Source organism: Dryobates pubescens, chromosome Z (assembly GCF_014839835.1).
Source record: "Dryobates pubescens isolate bDryPub1 chromosome Z, bDryPub1.pri, whole genome shotgun sequence".
Lineage (NCBI taxonomy): Eukaryota > Metazoa > Chordata > Aves > Piciformes > Picidae > Dryobates > Dryobates pubescens.
This window is the reverse complement of record NC_071657.1, coordinates 69,242,313-69,262,645: the sequence shown is the minus strand read 5'-3', so window position 1 is coordinate 69,262,645 and position 20,333 is coordinate 69,242,313. Positions and strand designations below refer to the sequence as shown.

At 39.1% G+C, this 20,333-nt stretch overlaps 1 protein-coding gene across 1 annotated transcript in view; it reads right to left on the bottom strand.

Annotated features, from left to right (window-relative positions):
* RASGRF2 (Ras protein specific guanine nucleotide releasing factor 2) overlaps nt 1-20,333 on the bottom strand; it is a 156,465-nt gene that overhangs the window by 42,818 nt on the left and 93,314 nt on the right. The window contains exons 15-17 of the mRNA XM_054178630.1: nt 19,611-19,999; nt 14,900-15,025; nt 13,499-13,588 (exon numbers count right to left, since the gene is read on the bottom strand). Coding sequence (XP_054034605.1) covers nt 13,499-13,588; nt 14,900-15,025; nt 19,611-19,999 — 605 coding nt within the window. The remainder of the gene's footprint in view (nt 1-13,498; nt 13,589-14,899; nt 15,026-19,610; nt 20,000-20,333) is intronic.

The window sequence follows — 20,333 nt, the reverse complement described above, 5'->3', positions numbered from 1 at the left end:
AAGCAAGTAACTGGGTTTCACAAATTTTCACAGCAATATGAGTAGCCTGATATTGATAAGAAAACTAAGCTGCCAGTGATTCTGCTCTCCTTTTAATTCCTTTAACTAATTGTCATACACTAGCCACCTGAAGAATGACATGGCTGGTAAAAGAGACTGCACTAACTGAGATGGAAAGAAGCACAAAGACAATGATCTCCACTCCCACTCACTGCATACACAATAGCATATTTGACCAATAATGCAGTATTTGAAAAAAACAACTATCAAATGTGCATGTTCACATTGGTAATGGAGTAGGCCTTACAAGACATTCGAGGCTTGAAAGTAGGAGACATCAAGTTGAGCCATGGTCATTGGGCTACATAAGTTTGAGAAAGGGCCTTATTAAATTGTTCACTATGTCAGAATTTGAGTTTGTTTTACTAAGGGCTATGTCCTCATACAGCGTCAGAAGAAGTGGCTGTTAAAAAGCAGAAATCAAGTGTCCAGTGCAGGTCAGGCTTTTAAATTCACTTTCACTGCTCCTTGAGACATATGAAATAATTTTGTTCTAAGAAGTGTGCCACTGAAAATCCCTGTTGTAACCACCTACGTCAGAAATAATTCCAAGTATGTATTTGATTCTTCTGCCTAAAGCCTCCAACACAAATACAATCTAACTACCAAATCAAGTCAAGGGATTATAGTCTTAGTAAGGTAAATCCCATGGATTCACATGCACCAGCTGATGTACAGTGCTGTTACACAGATAGAGCTATAGTGATTGTGTTTAATTTCTGGAAAATATTTAAGGGGAAGGTTGGTAAACTATTTAAAAATGACTTTTGCTTTTAAAAGTCTTTTTCTAGTCAGAGGCATTCAAAGAACACAACATTGAGATAATGCAGTTATGTCAAACTTATGCTGTAAACTTGAACTAAATCCAAAAGTCTAAAAAGATATCAGTCCAGTGAAATAATTGTAGTTTAATGGACTGGAAAAAAATTTTAAAAGATAAGTGGATAAAAAATATGCTTAATGTCAAGATCCCAATCCAAGTGCTAATAATAATATTAGGGTTGCTCTGAGAATTACAATAATTGATGGCATTGTATGTTTAAAATACAAGTGCCACAAAGAATTAAAATATTCCTTAGAAATCAAAGAAATGTTCAAACTTGAAAATTTGTCCCTTAAAAATCCTTAAAGGCAGGGCTGCTGCTATGGATGTAACTGGTATGCACGTTTTTGACTTATCTTTCCTCTTTTTTAATGGAAATACTCTCTAAAAAGGCAATATCAGAGTCTCACACTTGGAAGCAAATCTCTCAAAAGTGGAAAACACAGAAAATATATTTGAAGTTACAAGTTACACAACTTGTTATTAAAAATCCACAACATAAAAGGCACAAAAGATGCCGCTTTTTCTTTCTATTTATTTTCATTTATTTTATTTATCTTATTTTTATTTTTTTTCCCCTAAAATTGAGCAGAAATACAAGATTGCATTTTTATTTGGGGCATTTTGTGATAAACACATGGGTTCAGAGAAAAATAGCATTATTCACTTCTGTACTAAAGCAAGAAAAACCCAACATGCATGCATTCGCATTTGCATATGTTGTAATGATGCAGGTAATGAATATCTGGAGCTTTAGACTACTGCACTTTGTAGAATGCATTTTCCACAACTCTTCAGTAGCAGTAACTCTGTTACTACTGAACAACATCGTATTCTATTCTTCTTTCAGTCACAGTAAAGACAGCCAAGAAGGAGTTAATGTTATCACTAAAACCCAATGGTAAATTTCTGTGTACCTGCATGCAGCTTCACAATCAGATTCATTTGCTTGCAAGAAGTGTGTGTGCATGAATCTCTAAACTCCCCATTCAATTTTGCTAAAGAAGGCTTAAGCAAGACCATCCAAATCTTGTGTCTTTATTTATAAATATGTCTCTAGAAAAGAATAGTTTCTGAATTTTCAAGGCAATTGTGTTTACAAATTGCAGAATATCACGACAAATATGTGATGTGACAGCAGGATTTTTTCATTTGATTTATTTATATGAAAAACTATAGTGAACAATTGTCAAAGAATGAGAGTGTTTTTGAACAGCCTATCTTAACAATTATGTTTGTGACTGTTTTAGCACAGCACAGACACTTCTTTTTCACTGCAGTAATGTTTGAATTATCTTCCATGAATAATGACAAGAATGGTAACACTGCAGCTGATACTTCTTTGAATTTGTACATCAGCCAAGTGCGTTTGCCTCTGTTCCTGCTCTCTCTCTTACTCTTCAGGGAACATTTTAACCTATTGATTTACTTTCAATTTTCACATGATCTCTAGGTCTTGATTTCTCTAATTACGCCTTGTATGCACTCTCAATCTTCTCCATCAGCAATGTGAAGACTATACCAGATTTGCACAATCTTTTCAACAACTATCCAAAGTAAGCTTTCAGCCTTTAAAATCCTCAGTATGCCCTGCCATAATGGAAAGCTGGAAACAGAAGACTGCAAAATGTAGTTCTGTAATATTTCCCTTTAGATCCTCTGGGCTTTTTACATAAGCTGAAGGAAGTAGTTTGCAAAATTATTCAGATTTTTTAATGACAATAGGAGTAAAGGTTAAACGGAAAGGAGGTGATAATTGCAAAGCACCAAATGTATCATTATTCAGACCATCTGTGAACAGACAGTTGACTGTCAAGCAAAACAAAAATTGGCAGGATGCATAGCAGTCAATGAAAAAAAAATAATCTCTGAACAAACGTCCATCCCATTTATGACTGGGCCACAAATCAAGCAATTCAGTAATAGCATAAACATTAATTACACAAGCAACACTTAGGCAGAGGGTGAGAAAGAAAAAACAAATGCCTCCCAAAATTTCTCTCTTCACCTGATACATGCCACTGAGTATATCAAATGTGAGGAAGATAATAAGGAATCTAAACAAGCCTGTCTTCATTATGGATCCAGACCTTCTGGTCAAACTCCCTACATGCAACATCAACATACGATGGATGGTTTCTTGCATGGAGGTGACAGCTCCCCTTCAGCTTCTGTCCACCTCTGCTGAAGGAAGCAGAGGAAAATATCACACAAGAGCTTGCCATAGAAGCTCAATTAACCAACAGAAAATGCATATTCCATACATGCCATCCAATCAGTCACAGTGGGATTGTGGTGACCCATTTCGTGGGTGCAGGAATAAGGACAGTACTAGTCTCATTTCTTAGATGAGGGAGGAGTTTTTCTTTCAGTGGCAGTTTGATTCCACATGTCTATGAAACAGTTTTCCCTACAGCTGCCCAGGACCTGGTGCAATAGGTCAGGAAACACATGTTTCACAGTGTTGTAACTCACAAAATGTCCACTGCAAATACTTTTTTTCCCCTTGACTGTTCCACTACTCTAATAAGATAGAATAAGAAATTAATTCAAGACAGGAGAAGACATTAAAAAAAGGAGGGCCCTAGAATTCTTCTAAGTTGAAAGAAAAAAAGTAAAAATTGCCCCAGCTTTTAAATTCCAAGAGCAGAGATCGCTTGAGACAAAACTAACCTTAAATCATTATTTTAGTTCAGAGCTATTGCTCTAAGAAAAATGAGGGGAGAGTCAATTCAATTTAAATATGAATGTTTAGCCACTTATCTAAAATTGCTAAGCAACAACTTTGTTATATTCAATGGGCTCCCAATTCAGGAGCATAAATAGAAGTCTACTCAAATGCACTATAGAGTAGGTGAATATTCAGAGAAAAGGAATAACATTCAGGGTTATTGAGTAAGAAGGCAGATTCCAAACAAAGTAGTTTTAATGTCTATTTTCCTTTTGCTACTGATTTCACAGTAAAATATCCTCCAGCAGGAGAAAACATACACAAGTGTCTCATAAAAGCAGTCTGGGGAATGAGTGTTAAAAATACAGCCTGGAAGAGAAAGTAATTTGCCTCTCTCTGGGGCATCATCATCGGTCCTTGCTGACCTCATGCATCACACCAAGATCCCCAGCCAACCCAGCAGATAGGTCACAATGTTAGCAGTGGCCACTCCTACTTTGGTAACAACATCTGGCAGGCTCCTGACAATCTTCCAACCATGAGGAAGAAAAGCTGGTTGGGTTTATGCCAGTAGTTATTTGTCACACAATCTTTTTTAGTGGAGAACTTTGTCAGCTACATAGTAAGTCAATGAGTGCTTTGTACCTGAAATTTTTTAATTGAAATGGGGAATTCCAAGAAGGTCCAGTGTTCAGGTCTTAGTGCTTTTCAAACCTCCTTGAAGCTACATACATTGGTCTGGAAATCTCATTAGAAAGTATTCCCAACAGGGAACTAGCACACATTTTTCCAGTTCCTGGCTGGAACCTCCTTTCAAACAAAAACAAGTGAAAAAAACTTTGTTTCTTCACATAAAGGATCTGAGGAGGAAAACAAATCCTACACCAACTCTTTTCTGTCTTGATACTAAGGATCTTAGATCCCTGGTGGAAGGGGGGACTAGGGAGAGTCACAGCACAAGCAAGATTGATAAGCCTGCCTGAAATTATTTCAGGTGTGATTTGATGGTACCTTGTAACTCTGACAGCAGGCTAGATGCCCTCAAATTCAGTCTTGAATTTTAATGTGGGAACCCATGACCTTAAGAAGTACATTAAAAAGTACATTAAAAAATCTGCTTCCAACTGCTTAGAAACAATCTCTGTGATACGTGTGACCCAGTTGTGCCAATTTAGTCCTAGGAAGAGTACTCCAGCTGGGATAAGCTTTAGATTTAAAAGAAGGAAACTTTGCATCTTGATTGTTGATTGGGATATCATTAGTACTTCCCCCTTGTCTCCCCCTTCCCCCCTCCCCCCCCCAGTTCTGGTCCAGATTCATAAGGAAAAAAAGTTCCACAAATCTTTTCCAGTAGAGGGAATGAGATGTTACAACCCAGAAAATTATGTACTGTAAGATTACTATAACTATAATGTTTATGGCATCATACTGGGTATCAACTAGAAAGAGACATTAATTTTATAGTTTTGCTTTAGACATGGATACATATGAACAAATCCAGAAAGAAATAAATACCTTTCCAAAGGTCAGCTTGTAACCACTGATGTAATTGGAAGAATTTAGTACAGCACAACACAGAAGTGCGTATCCAGCGATTCACATAAGGTTGAGTTCATCTTGACATAATCATCAGGTACTGCTCACCTTTCACGTAACATCATCATAGCAAGGAAATCTGTCTCTGCTTGCTCTCATGATGGAAAAAAATAAAGTAGGAATTTCCTTCAAAAAAATTTCATACAAATGCAGCTGTCTACCCCAGAATTTCTGTCTCAGGAAACATAATGGTGTAATGCCACATTATTATTCCTCTGTTCAGAATTAGGGAAATGCTCCCTGAACAGTGAAGCTGATATCCTTGAATATGGAACTATAAACTGGAGCTGTACATCAGTCTGTGCACAAGATGGTAATGGTAGATTAAATACTCTCTTTAAAGTGTAATGTATGCTTCTACATGCTTTTCCATTTTAGACCTCAACAGGATCCCATGGGGAGGGTACACCTTCATTATTTTGCATGGTACACCTCCAAGTGGCATTATTCAGCTTAAGTGCTGAATGCAGCTGGCAGCAGTATGCACAACTACAGTGCCTCCTCTTGGCACAGACATACATATATCTACAGACACATGGACACACGAACATGCACATAGGATCTGATCTCTCTTGTATCACTTGGCACAAGCTGTGTCATTCCATTACTCCAATTAGTGCTTATGCCAGAACAAACAAAACAAAAATATTGTCACATGGGGAGCTGGCATGTAGTTTGTTTTGAATAGCTGCAGAACAGCAGCACTGGTCACAACCTAAAATGAGCTGAGCAGCTCTCATTAAAGAACTTCTGTGAAGCCTTCTCATCCTGATTTTTGACCATTTAAAATACGCAGTCAGCATTACTCAATCTGTGTCTGATATATGAGAATGAAAAGGCCTACACATACTGTACCCTTGTGTAACCTGGATCCCTATGAAACATGCATTATTATTTTTAACTAATTTTCTATTCATTTAACATGTGACAGTAATCAAGTAGGGGCAAAGTGTGTCAGATTCACAGGACTGATCTGGCTCAACTTCAGTGCTTGTGCATCTTTCAAGGGATGTCATTATGAAAATCACAGCTCTAATTTATAAAGGTTTGTTTATATTTGTTATTGCAGTTAACAGTTGGGATATGTTATGGCAGACAAACCTACAGCACCTCCAAGGATATAAGGACTTTCTGCATTCATCCTGGTGGCTCCTGAAGTTGATATTTTCACATGAGTCCCTGCCTCTAAAAGTTTGACAGCTTGTGCCAAATACTTTTGCAGAAATATTTCCTCAGTGTTTATTCTCAACCACATCTGATTGCTCTAAAATTGAGGTTTGGCAGCTTTACATCAGACGTAGTCAAGCAAAGTGCAGAAAGGGCCTACAATGTTTTATCCCAGGCAATGATCAAGAATACAAAAATAGCCAAGTCAAAATAAATCATGCATTTATATCCTTTCTTTCACTAATGCATAACTTATGCATACAATTAATCACAGAATCTTAGAATCATTAAAGTTGGAAAAGACCTTCAGGATCAAATCCAACCCTACCCCAACTACCATGACTACTAATCTATGTCCTGCAGTGCCACATCTACAGGGATGGCGACTTCACCACCTCCCTGAGAAGCCTGTTCCAATGCTTGACAACTCTTTCAGTAAAGACTTTTTTCATAATATCCAATCTAAACCTCCCCTGGCACAAAATAAGCCCATTTCCTCTCATCTGATTGCCGGTTACTTGGGAGAAGAGACCAACACCAGCCTCAATACAACCTCCTTTCAGGCAGTTTTAGAGCGCACTAAGATCTCCCCTTAGCCTTCTCTTCTCTAGACTAAACAACCCTGGTTTCCTCAGCTGCTTCTCATGCAACACACCCACCAAACCCCTCACCAGCCTAGCTGTCTTTCTCTGGACACCCTCCAGGACCTCAATGTCTTCCTTATGTTCTGAGGTGTCCAAAACTGAAGAGAGTACTCAAGCTGTGGCCTCACCAGGGCTGAGCACAGGGGCACCATCACTGCCCTATTCCTGCTGGACACACACTTTTTGATAATGCAGTAATGCATAACTGATTACCAGTGGAAAGTAGCAAAGTCTGAGATTTAAAAAGCAGTTTGGTCTCTCCATAGTCAGAGACCATGAATGGGACTTCAGGTCTGTCGATCCAGAACTCACAGACTGTATCAGATTCATTGTCAACACTACAAACTACTCAGTAGCAGTGAATGGAAGTGGCACTAGGAGGTACTTTTGAATGCCCAGGCATATTGAATTCCTTGCATTTAACAGCTGCAGCTAGCAGATTAATGGAGTAGGCTTTGCTCACTTTGTTGAGAATCTGCTGCAGCTTCAAAGGACTGTCTGATCACTGCTGCAGACAGATTGTAGGAGCTATAGAAAAGCAGATGATACCAGAAAATGGTCTGATAAACAGGCTGATCAATTTTGCTAGCCTAAAACCAAGGGTAATTTAGATTGAGATTGCTTCTCTGAACCACCAGAGTGTGTTTGTGAAAAGAGAAGGAGGTGGTTGCACTTCCTCTGCATAAGAAAGGATTTGCCTGCTGATTGTTAGAGAGATCTTTTGAAATGTGCTGTGATAAGGTACTAGATACAAAATGCAGAAGCTCTGGGGAAAAATCTCTCTCCTGAACAATACTCAGGTAAATAATTCAAATCAAAGGTAATTTAGCATCGAAGGTATGTTCAGGCAATTAACTAAAAGGGATAGTATGTAAGTGATTCATTGTTGTGTAGATGTTTCACAGCTTCAAGCTGTTAATTTAATTGCTCTTCTAAATCACTAAAATCAGAGAGTAAAACCATCTTTCCTCCTTGCTAACATGGGGCAAATTTTCCTACATGTAAATCATACTTGTCAGAGATACTCCCCCAAAGACACTTTTTTTCCTACTTCTTTCTCACTCTGTCCTCTCCCTTTCACATGTGTTTTTTAAAAAACAAATGCTTATACCAAAGAAGCAAGGCCCTCCTGCCAACCACAAGCTTCCATCCCACTCCCATCCTCTCCCATAATATGTCACCTTGTTCTTGGGAAAAATGGTACTTTCTCTACAGTGCATGCTGTAGGAGGAGGAAGGCATCTCTGAAGCGTGCAGCATGTTGGAAGTACTGATGTACCCAGCTCAAAATCAGATGACAGAGCTGTTGAAACAAAGCCGCTATGTTCATTAGGGAACAAGCCATTTGTTTGGGTTAAAGTATTTGCTTCTTGTCCAATATTTATTCTCCATGTTGAGAGATTTTTGTGTCTCAAGGTTGAGCTGAGGAGGAAACAAGCTTCTAGGAGTTCTTTCAGTCTATTTGTTGCAAGTATAAAATAATACGAAAAGTGTCTAAGATCAGTTTAGATTTTGCATTTAACTTTTTGTCCAAACAACTCCTTGAAGCCCATGTTCAGTAGAACTGTTTAAAAATTAAATTATTAATTTAGCTGTAACTATTTTTCTTCAAATTGTGTTAGACATTCATAGCAGAAAAGAAATTTGTATGTTTGCTAAGATTATGTAAGTACTTTTTCTACTTCATTCATTATTTACAAATATAACACAGCCTGATAATTTGGCTTCACCCACACAGAGATTTTAAGAAAAGCTTGAATCTCTCCTAGTCATACAGAACACCTTCATACTTTGTATTAACAAGCATGAAGACATGCATACAAAGCAAGCAGTTTCAGTAAATGATCAAAAGATGTTTTTTCTTTGAAAGTCACAGAATCACAGAATCGGCAAAGTTGGAAGAGACCTCAAAGATCATCAAGTCCAACCTGTCACCACAGACCTCATGACTAACTAAACCATGGCACCAAGTGCCACGTCTAATCCCCTCTTAAACACCTCCAGGGATGGTGACTCCACCACCTCCCTGGGCAGCCCAGTGCATGATATCTCATTGATCACAAGATACTACTCTGATTCTAGGCATAATAGATCTAAACAAAAAGTCGAGGAGAGAAAAAAATGCAGTAACATGTTTGAAAGACTGTTTAAAGATAAACCAGGGAAATGTGGAAGTTCTACAAGCCATAGATGAAAGAAGCATTTTTCTGCATAAGTTGTTCTAATCTAGTGCAGGGGTTTGTGTGGGTGCTGTACAGAGTATATTGTTGTTGCTTGATTCCTGTAACATCTGTAGGATTTTCCCACCAAAACTAGAAATGATTGGCAAGTATTTTGGCAGGAGGTTCCTTTCCCACATTACTAGTCTCACTCCTTTTTTTGACACTGGGTGTGTGACAGACTCTCTGAGAAGGAAATCAGTCCTGAAGAGAAGGGGCTCACTGCAGCTCCCTAAAGTTCCACTGAAGAACTACCTAACTCATGACAAAGTTAAAAGAAGGGATTATCAAGACTGTTATCATTAAACTTTGTGTAGGATTTTTTACAAATTATAAGACAAACATTTGATCAGGCCCCTTGATAACTTCTGTGTAGCTTCTGGAAGCTGTCAGGGATGCAAGCAGAAATCAATTTTCTAGAGGTATACAGACCTCTAGAAACATGGAAAGAAACAGCACAAGTAACTGATGCCTCTGAGCAGGCATAGGTTTGTGATTGCTCAGAGCTGTCTATCATGAAAAGAAGTAGGTAGGGAAACAGAAGTGCTAGTACCAACGACAGAATCATGAGAAGGGAGATGGTAATTCTAAATAAGTAAAGAATATGTGTCCCTTTATCAAAAAATTGAGTTTATACTATTTTACACACAGTCATGGAAACAGGGCATCTTCCACTGTTCTTGCATAAGTTTGTTCCCTTTCCTGGCTGGAGTGTGAGCTTCATTGCCATGAAAGAAAGTTTAGCAGACTAGAGAGTGAAGGTGATTTAACCTGTGGATTTCTGTGTTAGAATGTGTTAGTGTTAACATCCTATTTTTACAAATTGGGAAAAGAATGAAGGTGTGCAGCAAACTATTAATGCTGACAGAGCACTGCAACTGCAGCAAGCCATGAGCCTTCATATCCCTTGGAAGAGAAAGGACATGTAAAATACACAACATGCTCTATTTATCCCTACTGTGCATATTATCATTCATGCAGACAACAAGCTGTGCAGCTGGGTTGCCTTATTTAACTTTCTGTACTTTCACTTCATATTTCTATTTATCATGCTGTTAAAATAAGTAACATGCAAATTTTCTGGAAGAGAATAAACAAAACCATGTTTAATACATGTAGAGGTTAATATTAACTAGACACTAAGCAATAAGACAAGTAGTACAGCTTGACATTCTAAAAGGAGCTACCTATAAAATAAATGAAATTAATGGCAAGAAAGTCAGTAAGTTTAAGAAAAAACAATGCTGTAGGGCATATGAACCTGAGCCATCCTGGTTTACAGAAAGGTTCCATACAGCACAGAAAAATCTGCATGCTACAGAGCAATGTTGTGGTGCCCAGCACCTCTGTTTTAGCAGCTCATAAGCCAGTGCAACATACGGTGTGGTGGGGCAATCCAAACACGGACTCTTCTTAGGACCCTGGTAGCCCTACATGCATACCTCCTGTGCACTCAGATAACAAATGAACCAAACAGATAAAGGTGCCCTGAAAACACTGCTGATGTCCCTGGAGCACAGCACTGATCCCCACATGGTGAGGATGGGGCAGACTGAGAGCGCTGACAACATGCACTGCACTCAGGCTGCATGTGCTGGACGAAGTGCACCAACACCTAAAGCAGACCAAAATACTCAAAAGCCTTTCAACTTTGGCTTCCCATCAAGTCACATTCCATCATGTAGCCTGCAGTGAGGACCAATATAAGCAGTATTCCCCTAGGTGCTTATCTAAGATATGCAAATCCATCACACACCCCAGGAGAGCTGTTCAGAGCTTTGCGTACTCATCAGTGCACAAACTTATCATTGCATGATGACACCTATTAAAAACTGTTATGGCCAGGACTCTCCACAGGACATGATTAAATACCCTTTGTATCTGCTTCTGGTAGAATGACTATAGGGCTTTCCAACAAGTCTGTTTGCATCAATGCATATCTGAACAGTCAGAACTGGAAGGTTGAAAGGTAAGAGCTAAGGTTATCATACTGAAAAAAAGTAAAATCACCAGAAACCAGAAGGCTTCATGGAACAGTGATAACAGAAGAAACACAGATGGCTCTTACCTCCTAATATTCTCCCACAATTTCCAGCTGATTTCAGCTTCTGAATCTGTTCTAGTTTGCTGGTCTAGTAACTACTAATGACTCTTGCTTGAAGATAGCAGTCCATCTTTTGAACATGGGTAAGTCTTTTCCCCTCACAATGTCCCTCTGCAGAATCTCAGGCCTTTTATTTGTTGCATAAAGAACTACCAGCTTGTGTTTGTTTGGGCTTGGCCTCATGTTCATCAATGCCTGCTACCCCTTGCATCAGAAAAAGCAATAAATGCCTACTGACTCTCCTGTAGGACAATCATGACTTCACAGAAATTTCTCATCAACCCTCCAAGTCATCTTTTCTCTTAACTTCAAATATATAGAAGTCACTTCATACTTATACCTACCCTTGATTGGAATTTCTCAACCTTCCCTGTTTCTTACCCCCTCATCTCAAACAGGACATATCACAACTTTACATAATGTTCAATACATGTGCAAATTCTGGATTTATACTGTGGCAGCATAATGATTCTCTGCTTACATAGAATACATAGAATAAACCAGGTTGGAAGAGACCTTCAAGATCATCACGTCCAACCCATCAACCAATCCAACCCACCTAAACAACTAACCCACGGCACCAAGCACCCCATCAAGTCTCCTCCTGAACACCTCCAATGAAGGTGACTCCACCACCTCCCTGGGCAGCCCATTCCAATGGGCAATCACTTTCTCTGGATAGAACTTTTTCCTCGCATCCAACGTAAACCTCCCTTGGCGCAGCCTGAGACTGTGTCCTCTTGTTCTGGTGCTGGCTGCCTGGGAGAAGAGACCAACATCCGCCTGTCTACAACCTTCCTTCAGGTAGCTGTAGAGAGCAATAAGGTCACCCCTGAATCTCCTCCTCTCCAGGATAAGCAACCCCAGCTCCCTCAGTGTCTCCTCATAGGGCTTGTGTTCAAACCCCCTCACCAACTACGTTGCCCTTCTCTGGACTCGTTACAGCAAGTCAACATCCTTCCTAAACTGAGGGGCCCAGAACTGGACACAGTACTCAAGGTGCAGCCTAACCAGTGCAGTGTACAGGGGCAGAATGACCTCCCTGCTCCTGCTGGCCACACTGTTCTTGATGCAGGCCAGGATGCCATTGGCCCTCTTGGCTGCCTGGGCACACTGCAGAGAGCTTTGCTCTCTGTTCCTTTCCTAATAATGCTGGATGATTCATTTACCTTTTTGGCTCCTGCTGAGCACTACTGTCTTTCAAGTGAAGTATCTATTTCATTCCTCAGATATTGGTCATGAGTGGAAGTGTGCATCACCAAGCCCATCCTTACACATGCAGAGCTCAGACTGATCTGCTTCATGTGCATCGCATAATATCTATCAGCACTGAATTTCACTTGCCATTCTATTTTTGTTCCATGTAGGAGTATATTAAATTACACATATCACAATGTCTGCAGCAGTGAGGCCAAGGACCAATGCAAAAAAAAAAAAAAAAAAAGCCATCTCATTTACTCCCAGACCTGATTCACTGAGGAATCATGTCCATCCTATGCAGTGAAAGAGACAGGACTGCACTGGGGAAAAAAGACATCGTTTAAAACCTCACATGTTTGTGACAACACACACGGGAAGGAATAAAATTATTCATTTACCTAAATTTGTACTGCATGATTTGAACTTTAATACCATCTCTAACTTGATAAATTTTAACAAGTGACAAACTAGGGGATTCACCAGTTTAAGCTCTGGTTTGAAGCCTTGAATTTTAATGTTGATTGTACAGGTGGACAGCCTGACTCCAGCCCAGTCTCCTGAGACTCCCCATCTGACACTTCTTGTCAGATTTGCTGCAAACCCTTCTTATTGTTTTTCACATTACCCGGGAGAAAGACCCTTTATTCAAAGCAACACAAAAAAGTATTTAAGAATAGCAGAGATTTTTTTTTCCTTTTGAAGTACCCCTGTGCTTTCTTATTCCTCCAACAGACTGCATACTTGCACATATTTTTTTCATACTTAGTACTACAAATATTGAAAATATTAAAAAGCTGTGCTTTTAACAATACAAAAGCAGCCAAGGCTCCAATGTGAATGCTGCACTGCAATATCCATACGAAAGGCTGGATTCTAGACTTAAACCACCAGCAGATTAAAGTAATAAATCAGAGGTTATTTTGGAGTCAGGTAAATACATTCTTAAGAAATATTCACCTTTTGAGACCTAGGCATCTTATTTTTATTTCTCTTTTGTACAGAATATTTGTCTCACCTGGTGGGCTCCCATGCCCTGCAGCAGCTGTAGCAATAGCAAAGGCAGAAGCAGGTGAAACTGAGCAGTGGCTGTTGTCAGCAGTTTGTACTGTAAGGAGAACAGAGAACAGTTAATAACTTCCACATTTCATGGTTTTTTGTAGTTTAACAATAATAATACTTAAAATGTTTGCTAATGTTTATACTTGCTGAACATTTTGTGTTTTCATTGCCAAAGGACTTTACACTAAGGGAAATAAAAATACCGTAAAGATATCATAACTGTATTTGTGACTTAAGTTTTATTTCCAGGTTGGTGTAATTAATGTTGCTATAGAAACAAATGTCTAAGACACAATCAAGGTGAGGAAGTAAGCAGTAATCAAACAGAAAAAGGAAAAAAAACAAAACCACAACAAAACCAATGGCGTAGAAAGTTGGCCTAAACCAAATGTCACGTTATAGAACTAAGCATATTAACCAATTCCTGATAACTAGGTTCACACATTTTCTCAGGTCCTTGCTTAGGATGTTTTGCACAATATATCAAACTTCCTTCACAGGAAGTGCTGTGAACATTGCTTTTGACTAGTACTCAGATAATATGGCACTGTTCTTCACAGTTACCAGCTCCCAAATCTTGTCATCTTACCATAAATGTGCCTACTAGCAGATTACTATTGGTTTTAAACTGAAGTATCTCAGGACTTTGTTAATTACACCACTTAACAGTTGAGAAGATTCTGCTCTGTTTTTGTTGTTTTAATTTCAGGCATGAAATAACTGCCTAGAAATCTGGCTTGCATGAGATTGCAGCATTTTAAACATTCATGGACATAGCTCACAGTTCTGATGATCACTTCAAAGAGCCACGTGAGAGCTATTTGAGGAGCTCCAGATCTTACTTTTCCTCTTCAATTGAGCAGTTTATTCAAATTTTGGAATGAATAATGTGACACCATCTGTAAATGTTCAGTGTTATACAAAGAAACAGATTCAGTCACTCCCTATTGACAATAATGGGTGTTGTGTATTTCGTGATTACTTATGGTGCCTAAAATATGTCCCCTTAGTAGTTGAAAAAAAATGTACCATGATCTTGAAAGTTTTGTGAGAATAGTACTGATAAAATATTAATCCTGAACTTGGGCACATTCTGCTCAAGCTATTTCAGAATATTTGTCCATAATGAAGTCTCAATATGCTTCCAAGACTCTTATTGTTGTTATACAAACAAAGTGGTGTAATTTGCTTTCTGTCGGGGTGATTTAATACCTGAGAAATAAGAAAGATACAAACAAACCACCATTCAGTCATTCAACCATTCAATTATTCCTTTCTAATATCCCACAAAGATTACAGGTTCAGTATTAAAACTCTTTAAAATGACTGAGAGAGGCAAGAAATACCAGCTTCTCACCTCCTGGTTGACGATAGCGAAGATGACGTGGTGTTGAAGGGGATCTACACGGGGAAAGCTCTGTAGTATCCACTGCGGATGTGCTTTCAGGAATTGTCCGGTCCACTGACACAGATTCTAAAACTGCTGCTTTAAAAGAGAATAAATGTTAATACTAGGATGATCATTCATAATTTACACATTTTAATGTATGTGAATGTACATCATATCATATTATCATGAAATAGCAAGTTGGAAGGGACCCAAGGATCATCACCAGGGGAGGTTCAGGCTAGATGTTAGGAAAAAGTTCTATACAGAAAGAGTGATTGCCCATTGGAATGGGTTGCCTGGGGAGGTGGTGGAGTCACCATCATTGGAGGTGTTTAGGAGGAGACTTGATGGGTGCCATGGGTTAGTTGTTTAGGTGGTGTTGGATTGGTTGATGGGTCGGACGCGATGATCTTGAAGGTCTCTTCCAACCTGGTTTATTCTATGTATCTGGTCCAGTCTTTCTTGGTTAAGCATGCCCCAGTACTCTGTTCAGTCAAATCTTAGAAATGCCTAATGTTAGGGACTCCGTCATTCCCCTGGGAGTGTTATTCCGATGACTGGTTGTCCTTGTTGTGAGATTTTTTCCTTTTATTTCTAATCAGAATTTCCCTAGGAGGAACTTGTACCCAATCCTGCTCATCTTTATTATATTATAACAATTTATATTAATGAATGTGTCAAATATTATGGGATCATAGAATCATAGAATCAATAAGGTTGGAAAAGACCTCAAAGTTCATCAAGTCCAACCTGTCACCACAGACCTCATGACTACTAAACCATGGCACTAAGTGCCATGTCCAATCCCCTCTTGAACACCTCCAGGGATGGTGACTCCACCACCTCCCTGGGCAGCACATTCCAATGGCTAAGAACTCTCTGTGAAGAACTTTCTCCTCACCTTGAGCCTAAACTTCCCCTGGTGCAGCTTGAGACTATGTCCTCTTGTTCTGGTGCTGGTTGTCTGGGAGGAGAGACCAACCCCCTCCTGGCTACAACCTCCCTTCAGGTAGTTGTAGACAGCAATAAAGTCTCCCCTGAGCCTCCTCTTCTCCAGGCTAAATGTTATGTTGTATGCAACAATATAACATAACAACCTATAAACTTTGCCACATAAACAGCCTTTGAAATATAAACTGTATTTGAAAATATCAAGCACCCATAGGGAACTATGGTATGTGACTTTAAGGTGGGTTTTAAAAGCAGAGAATGCAATCAGAATAGGTTGTCTCAGATACGGAGTTGCATCTGCAGAGATTATAGTCTGCAGGTGCTTCAGGACTCTCAGTTTACAACCACCAAAAGACAGAGTATCTGCAAATGGTCAACTCTGAACAATATGAATTATATAGCATTGATTTATCATCATTTATCAGGGGTGACCTCATTGCCCTCTACAACTACCTGAAAGGTGGTTGTAGACAGGAAGGGGTTGGTCTCTTCTCCCAGGCAACCAGCACCAGAACAAGGGGACACAGTCTCAAGCTGTGCCAGGGGAGGTTTAGACTCAAAGTGAGGAAAAAGTTCTTCACTGAGCGAGTCGTTCGTCATTGGAATGGACTGCCCAGGGAAGTGGTGGAGTCTCCGTCCCTGGAGGTGTTCAAGGGGAGATTGGACGTGGCACTTGGTGCCATGGTCTAGTCATGAGGTCTGTTGGGACAGGTTGGACTTGATGATCCTTGGGGTCTCTTCCAACCTTAGTTATACTGTGATACTGTGATAAAAAAGAGTGTGTGCATCAATGGGGGCTACACTGAATGGCAATGATTTTTAAATGGTCATTAATTAATAGCACTAAACACCAATATTTCACTGCCAAAGTAGTACCACTAAATACCATCTAATACAAACTCATTAACATTTAATTTGTCGTTTTTATAAAGTACTGCTTCTGGAATCTGCATTGAAACTTTGGCATTAAGAAGACGAAGCAATAACTATCCTCTGTATGGAGTTAAAGAACTGGGAAAGGTTTGTACAAATGACATAGCCACACAAAACCTCATAAATACAGAACTTGGTGAAAACCAGCAAGTTGTCAGCTCTAAAAATAACCTGGGTAAGACTTCAGTTTAAGGTGGTAGAATATGCAGAGAAGTGAACATGTAATAAGAAAACTTGAACTCTAAGGTTTAATATGAGCTAGGAAAAGTAATCCTTGATGGATAATTACGTGTGATCAAAACCTGCCCAATAAAATAGCCAAACAACAGTGGAGAGCAGATTAATCCATGGAGGAATTCTGTCAGAAAAACAAAAAAAAGGAATGGCAGAAATACTGCTTCTGAAATGGGGGAAAGCAAGCTTAGCTGTATCTTACATTTGATATGAATGACAGCTATGCCTGAAGCATAAGCACTGCATATATAAAAAATATGGATGAAACAAAAAGTTTGGAAAACAAAAACATTGAAAGCAAACAACAACTTTGGAAATCTCATTTTTGGAAGAAGGTGGAAATTCCAGGGTGTAAACAGACAACATTCAAGATGAACAACCACCATGACAGTATGTCCTAGGAAAGAGATTTTCTACAGTTATATTGGATTTAGAGTAAGTTTTCTTGGGAATCTGGCAGCATGAGAACAGTATTAGTCATAATGAGGTTGTGACTCCTGATTAATCAGAAATTATTTCCTTTACCCAGAAAATTTCAGGAACAAAAACATGCATTCCCTATGAAAGGAAACATGCAGACCAGCATTTTGTAGTTGTCCTCCTACCCATTTCTATTCTCCTTGTGACATTTCTTTCTAAACTTACTACTTTACCTCAACATGTTGTATGCAGCTGAATGACAAAGGGACTTTCCTCTACAGAACAGGGCTATCTAGCTGCAAATTCCTCCAAAATGAGTGCTAACTGCTTAACAGGAGATCCCCAAAGGGACTGGAGACACTACACAGACAGCAATTTAGCATTTATATGAGGATCTTGCCATTTGCAAATGTTCCTCAGGCTGCCCAGATGACACATTCGTCTTTGACAGATTGGAATGCAAAATCTGAACACCTCTGCAACAATGCCTAGTGCTAACACTGGGACAGAATAATAGCATATACCAAAAAACATTGCACCTAAGACCACAGTTACCTGTGCACAATTAATTGTAATTTATGAGCTACATTTTGGGACATGCTGTGATATCAGACATTGCATTTGAATGTGGTTACACTAGTGCACAAGAAGAATTTGCTCAATCCTACATAGCAAATATTTTATATATATATAACTAGTCTGTTACACTACTCACTTAAAAACTTCCAGCATACAGAAATACATAGAATACATAGAATACATAGAATAAACCAGGTTGGAAGAGACCTTCAAGATCATCGCGTCCAACCCATCAACCAATCCAACACCGCCCAAGCAACTAACCCACGGCACCAATTATAACAGCCAACTAGAGTTTTGGGAAAGCACAAAAGATGGGCAAGAAGATACTCTTATCATTCTGGGGTGGCTAACTTGCCTGTTATGAAGGTTTTTTAAAACAATAGACTCTATTCTGTAAAGACAATCTGTCTGCATCAAATCTTTCACAAGGCACTTATTTCAACTCATCAGTAATGAGCAGACATCATGCTTCAGTCCTATTTTCTTAGTTTACATTTGGTAATCTTTTCCTTCTTTCCTCTTGGATTATATCCATTTTCATTGTTACAGTACTTGCAAGTAACGTTTACTCAAATTTACAGTTCAAATTCCTCAAGCTGTAAATCAGGCCATGAAAGAACATTTCCATACATGAATTTTAGGAACAAAATAGCATTTTCTAAACTCCTCTTCTTCTGTTTAATGTAGCCACAATTAAAAAAAAAAAAAAAAAAAAAAAAAAAAAAAAAGACTAGATAATTCTAATGTAGAATACCATCCCACCATCCTCAAAGAACAATGAGACGTAAGTGCACACTTAGGCATCCTGTGAGATTAAAGCTACTTTCTTGCTTTGCCACATGTAAATACAATTATCCCACTCTAGATGAGATCTTACATCAACTCACTTTGGCCCTCTGGAAGTAGTAACTATTCCAAGGTGCCTTACACAATGAACAGAGGAAAAGAGGCATTTGCACAGGAGCAATTAACCTTTTTTAGACAGATACCTTCTGGATGGATAACAACCAGGTGGTATGAATCTTACCAATGCACCAAATGCATCACATAAATTATATGTTTGGACTAGTAGTGAAATCTTTTGTGGAAACTAGCCCTGTTATGCAAGCATGTCAAGAGCATGTTAGACCTTTACATTCCTAATGCAGGTTTAGGTAGCTACATCCCTTTTCTTTTCAACTTTTTACCTCCTGCAATAACAGTACAACCTAAAAATCCTTCACATCAGGAAACACAACTGGCATAAAATACTTCCTTCTGCCTTTCTCCTTAGTCTGTTAAAGTTAGTAGTCTGTTGAAGTCAAAACCAACAAGACCATTTTGCCATTATGCTGTTTCTACAAATAAGCAGCAAAGCGGTGAAACAAACAACATATCACAGCCTCTACTAGAGAAGAAATGGAGAGCAGTGTGTTTGGTTTCACAACATGACTTACAGTGATGAGAAATAAAAAAGAGGTGTGAGGAACAACTCCCCAGCATTAATCTGTTAAGTCAAACCTACCTTTGAGACTACACTGTTTATCATAACATTCAGTATTTTGTGAGTATATAATACCTCTTCGAATGCTTCTCCTCAGCTTGTTGCAGAGGTCAATGCGAGGGTTCTCCAAGCTGTCCTCGATGGAGCCAGGGCTTTGCTCAGGTGATGAGGGCCCTTTGCTAAGGTCCAGTGGTACTTTGCTACCTGTTGGGGGTGGCGAGGTGGCAGGGCTGTAGTTCGAGGTAGGACTGCTTGCCACAGATGAAGTAGAAAGGTCAAGGGCACCAATCCTTGAATTGAGTGGTGAAGTCAATGAGAGTTTCCGGGTTCTGACAGGTGAGGAAGTTCTGGAGAGTGATAATGGAGGAGGAGAAGAAAACTTGCGACAGAGATGTGGCGACTTCCCATCAGCCAGATACTCTCCTCTGTTGTTTTGACTGGTAGCAAAGAATAATTCCAAAGATCTGAGAGCAAGAGAACAAAAAACCCAAACAAAATGATAACAAAATGCCAAAGAGATGTAAAGTAAAAGACACTAACAGAGGCTTTTTGTTGTTCTTGTTGTTGTTGTTGTTTTAAATCCTCATGTCACTGCGACATTAGTATGACACTCACTTCTCAAAGCCAGGGCAGAAAGCTGGGACAGAGTTACCTAAAAACTCACTTCCTATTTACAAAGGAAAAACTTTCTTTTTAGATTATTTATATAACAGGAAATGCTTGCGGTAGTTTTAGGCTGCACCTTGAAAATTTTCCACAGATCTTGAACAGAAAGTAGTAGAATGTAAATAAATCCCT